Source organism: Apaloderma vittatum, unplaced genomic scaffold (genome assembly GCF_000703405.1).
Source record: "Apaloderma vittatum isolate BGI_N311 unplaced genomic scaffold, ASM70340v1 scaffold12929, whole genome shotgun sequence".
NCBI lineage: Eukaryota > Metazoa > Chordata > Aves > Trogoniformes > Trogonidae > Apaloderma > Apaloderma vittatum.
In genome coordinates this window covers 7896-12830 of record NW_009733599.1, presented here as the reverse complement: position 1 = coordinate 12830, position 4935 = coordinate 7896, and the positions used below count along the sequence as shown (strand labels likewise).

The following is a 4935-nucleotide window of genomic DNA, read 5'->3' as shown; positions in this document are numbered from 1 at the left end:
GGCTGCTGTGTGTCTGTGCTATCAGAGGACCGTTGCTCGGCCCCGTTAGGGGATGCCCTGGCTCTCGGGAAGCCTCCTAACCTCCGGGATACGCCAAGCCAGCACAGCTCAGTAGCAGATGGTGAGCCCCGGGGTGTGAATGCGCATCCATCTGCCCTCACAGCTCCTTCCTCGGGGCTGGGAGCAGACTGCGAGTGGAGGGAGCCAAGCACTCCGTGCGTGCCTTGTCATATTTGGGCGTTTTAATTAGAGATGTGCGTGCCTGGGGCGCAGTTTGGCTGGGGCAGCGCTGGAGGGAGCCTGGCATCAAGCGGGTGCCCTGCAGCACCCCGCGTCTCCTGCCCCTCAGGGTGTCACTGTGCCGGGAGGTGCCCAGGCACGCAGCCAGCCCCGTCCCACACTTCACAGGCACCGGCTGCTCTTCCTACTGATCCCGAGCATCCTTTCCTCTCTCCCAGGCACGTTCTGAGCAGAGATCCTGATGTGCAAAATTGCCGGGTCTCTGGCAGGGTGGGTCCTGGGGGAACCTGGTTTCTGCAGGTGAGGGGGGAAGCTCTGAGCTGGGGCTTCTGCCCGGCTGCTCCCTGCGAGGCAGAACTTCTCCCGTGGACCTGCGACTCCTCTGATTTACTCCATGTGGTTGTGGAGAAGCTAGAGGGAGGCTTGGTGTGAATGAGCCGGCTTCCTCCTCGAGCCTGAAATTTGGGTCACACAAACCAACACAGCAGAGCTGTGAGAGCTGTGGTTCATCCTCGGTTCAAGCCCAAGCAGACTTTGATTTCCAAGGTGCAACTTTGCTGGTTCAGAGGGTCTGCCTGAGCCGCCGCTTCGTTAGCGGGTCGGCACGTGGAAGGAGCTGAGAGGGGTTTTTCCCCTCCCCAATCAGCTCCCACATTGCTAATGTTCCTCTCTGGCCCGCTGCTAATTTTGACGCTGCCCTAAATAGAAGCTGAGTGCATCTCATCTGCTTCACTTAGCATACGGGGAAAATTGTTTTCCTTCATTTACTGAATCCAACTTTGCGGCTTTAACCCTGTCAGCACGAGTCTGTCCCTGGAAGGGCTTTGTGTGCCTCTGCTGGGAACGGCAGCACCTGTGGTGGGAGAGAGAGGGTTACCAGGCTGCCCAGGACGGCCCCCAGCAGGGCTGGGAATGGGGCTTTGCTTTGTGAGCAGCTCAGGAGATGCCTTTTTCCACCAAAAGGTCTGGCTGGGTGTCCCTGCACTCGCTCTGTCTCTCTGGCTTGTGCCCAGGAGGGACCCAGTGCCCTGTCCCAAATTGACCTTCCCCTACCTTGTGCTGGAAAGTAGCTCAGCACCGGCAGGCCCAGATGTAGGAGTTCTTGGTTGGTTTCTGTTGTGGTGTTTTTTTCCCCTTATTTGGTGGGACCAGCTCAGGGACCTTTCCCGAGCCTGACTAATTTCATATCCCCTTTCTCTGAGTGGCTCCTCGGAAAGATCTGCTGTTCCCCCTGCACCGGCTGCTCCAGAGCAGGGATCCCAGCACGGGGACAGGCTGGAGTCGGACACAGCACAGCGCTTCCGAAAGGCTGCCGCGAACGGGAACCCTTCTGCAGCACGACTTAAATATATCTCTGTCTAGCACAGGGTGCTTATTTGGGGCTCTCGTGTAAGAACTGTTTTCCTCCAAAACTATAATTTTGTGGTATTTGCAGCTCGGTGACTGTTCCAGCGAGCGGTGTGCTGAGGACACGGGAGCAGCGAAAGGAAGCTTTGGAGGTGGCAGGGGCAGTGGCTTGTGAAGGTTAAATTTAGCTGCTTAGAAAGGGTGGCTGAGCGCTGGCACGCCTGAGCTGGAGCTGAGCCTCGACTGGGCACACGACGACACCTCAGCCACAGAGCACAAGCTGCGGAGCAGATCTTCACCCTGCTCCCACCCTGGGGTCCCCACGGGAGAGGGGACCTTTGTGATGCTCTGCCTGTGCCCTCCTCTGGGAAGATGGTGTTAGATTGTCCTCACCAAAGCGTGGCAAGAGAAAAAGGGGAGAGGTTATTTCAGCACTGGGAGGACAGAGGGACCAAGGAGCAGTGACCCTGGCAGGCTCCAGGCTCGGCAAGCAGCCAACCTCTGACCACACCAGGAGAGGACACGACATCGCTGGGGCCGCGCCAGATGGAGTGATTGGACACAGGGAGTTGTTTGGGGCTTTCTGACTCTCTTCTGTATTTTACTATCTTTCCAGAAAATCAACCGGACCCCTTCAGATGAGGAATGCTTCTTTGACCTGTTGAGCAAGTTCCAGAGCAACCGGATGGATGATCAGCGCTGCCCCTTGGAAGAGTGCCCATCGGAGGCTGCGGAGGCAGGCGGCCCGCCGTTTTTTTTATGTAAGCACCGACGCGTTTATAAGTCGCTCTTACTATGGGAGTGATGCTGCTCCCATGGTGTGGCCGGCTGTCGTGGTTTTGCTGTGAATCTCGTGATGTTTTCCCCAAGCCTCTGCTCTCTCTCTGAGCGTAGCAGTTCTTTGGCAATCTCTGTCATTATTTAAGGAAGAAAGAAACATTCTTATGTTAATGGTTGCCGAGGCAAAGGCTGGAGAATATGAACTAAGCCTTGGAGAGTAAACCAGCAAGAGAAGTGTGAAATACACTTGGATTATTGCAGCACAGATCTTTTGAAGGTCTGGGCTGTTGAATAGCGAGGCTGGCGTGAGGACTTCTGCCTCTGCCAGCATCTCCAGGAGGAAGATGCCGGTGGTCGATACTGAGGAAGCCTTGTCAGAGCCTGGAGAGCTGGGGCATGCAGAGGGCTGGGATGGGCTTTTACAGGCAGGTTAAAGTGTTGCCAGGTTTTTTTTTCATAGCGTTGCCATGAAGGAAAAGCTTCTGGATTTTGTACAGTTCTTGGATGCCACGGTGATAGGTGCTGTGAAAGAACAGAGAGGCCAAGAGGATGCATAAACAACGGGGAGCTCCAGGAGGCAGCCAGGGCTGGCTCACCCCTAGGAAGAACAGGGATATAAATTGAGGAAGGCGTCTGACAAATAGATGGGACAGGAAAGGCAGCTCAGGTCTGTGTTTGCACTTTGGTTTCGTGTCTTCTTTAATGATACGGTGTTGATGGCCTTTGTTTAAACCAAACTGGAGAGCAGCGCTAAAACGTGCAGGTCACACTTTCACGAACAATCACCATCACGAAGGGCTGAAAATGTTTCGCTTGAACGAATGGATTTGTTTATTGATTTCCAAATGAACGTGAAATACAAACAGGAGAGGAGGAGACCCCTGACACCCCTCGGAGCCACGGCACAGGAGTTCTCAGAGAAGTGGGTGCCGGGAGCCGGGGCTGGAGCAGCAGCAAGAGCGGAGCAGTGGAGAAGGTCAGGCTGCGGCAGGAAGGCAGGTTGGCTGTGAGGGGAGTAGGTTTTTAATCTTCTAAAAATAGGGTGGAAATGAGCATCATTTTTTTTCAAGATACACATTTCTGATACAGAAGTGCATTTGGCTGTAACAGCTGTGTAATTTAAGAGACTGAGTTTAAAATACGGAGCTTTATAAAGAATGTACAAGTAGGCACACGTTCTGTTCAGCTCTCACTTGGTGTCTGAGCTTTTTTGGACATGTTATTTTCAAGGTTTCTTTGTGAGCTGAAGGGGAAGAAACTCATCTTTGCGTCAGCACTGAGATTTTTTTTATGCATTTCTGCAACTCCACGAGCTGGGGCTCTAAAAGAAGCACATCATGCTGGGAGGCTCGGGGCACCCTCTCAAGTGCTTTGTGCTCACCAGTCGCGCTGGGTTTCTTACAGTTTTCTTTCGCTTGTCCCTGTCTGTGGGTTTGGGAGCATTTTACTGCCAGGAGCCAACAGGCTCTTTCCGTTAGCGCTGCCCGAGGGCTGGGGGCTGACTCGTTTGCTTTGCCGAGGTCCTGACATGGCTCCTGTGCTGGGTTTGAACATTTTCCCTTTGTCCCGTCGTTTCTCTGCCTCGCGCCAGCCCCTCCGTGGTGCCAAGGCTGTGGGGGCTGATGGCTCCTCCAGCACTTCACTCCCTGGGCTAGAAAGCACGAGGCGTGTTGGGTGCCTGCATGGGATACTCCCCCCAAGGGTGCATGTAATTATATGTACAGGTTCTGGAGTGGGACCCCTGACACCAGCTCGTGCCTGTCCCCTCCCAGCAGGCAGAGCCCAGGCTGGCTCCCCTCTGGTTGATGGGAAGGACCAGAGCCCATGAGTGTTTTCCTCACAGGTGTCGTGGGTTCCCAGCCCAGCCCCCTAAGTCGAACGTGTCATTTAAGATGTCTGTCGGCCAGGGAGCGCGGAGGGAGGCAGTGGGTTTTCCCGTAACACGAGTAGCTTTGATAGATTTTGCTCACTTCTGTTGGTGGCACTGGTGACCAGTGCAGGTGGCAGGAGACGCCGATGGTCACACCTGCCCGGCTCAGCCCCAGGGTTCCGGCTGCAGAGCGAGCCCCTGTCCCTTGCGGGGAGAGTGCAAGGCTGGGCTGCAGCCGGGTCGGTTCACTAGTGGTTTGGCGATGAGAAGCGTTTGAGCTTTCTGCAGCTCAGGTGTGAGCAGGCAGAGCTTTGACCCCACGTGTGCTCCTCTCCCTGCTCCCAGCTCAGTCCTCCCTGATGGCGTCTCCGCAGACGGAAGAGTTTTTCGATCTCATCGCCAGCTCCCAGAGCAGACGGCTGGATGACCAGCGGGCCTAGCCCCGGCGTGCCAACGTGGGCAACCTGCCAGGCCTCCGCATAACACACAACAACCTGGGGCACCTACGGGTGGAAGGGGATGCCCAGGAGCCTGGGGACGAGTTCTTCAACATGCTCATGAAGTGTCAGGTACCGGTGCGGGCCTGGGTGGGCTGCTGAGCTGGAGTGGGGTGACACTAGTTTCTCCCACAGAGGCAAATCCGACCCCTGGATCCCACCCGCCCTGCTGGGAGTGGCTGGGGGCAGCCACTGGCCCCC

The 4935-nt window shown here is 55.8% G+C and overlaps 1 protein-coding gene across 1 annotated transcript in view; it reads left to right on the top strand.

Moving 5' to 3' along the window:
* GPSM1 (G-protein signaling modulator 1) overlaps positions 1 to 4935 on the top strand; it is a 55434-nt gene that overhangs the window by 45729 nt on the left and 4770 nt on the right. The window contains 3 exon segments of the mRNA XM_009875965.1: positions 2204 to 2337; positions 3111 to 3130; positions 4583 to 4806. Coding sequence (XP_009874267.1) covers positions 2204 to 2337; positions 3111 to 3130; positions 4583 to 4806 — 378 coding nt within the window.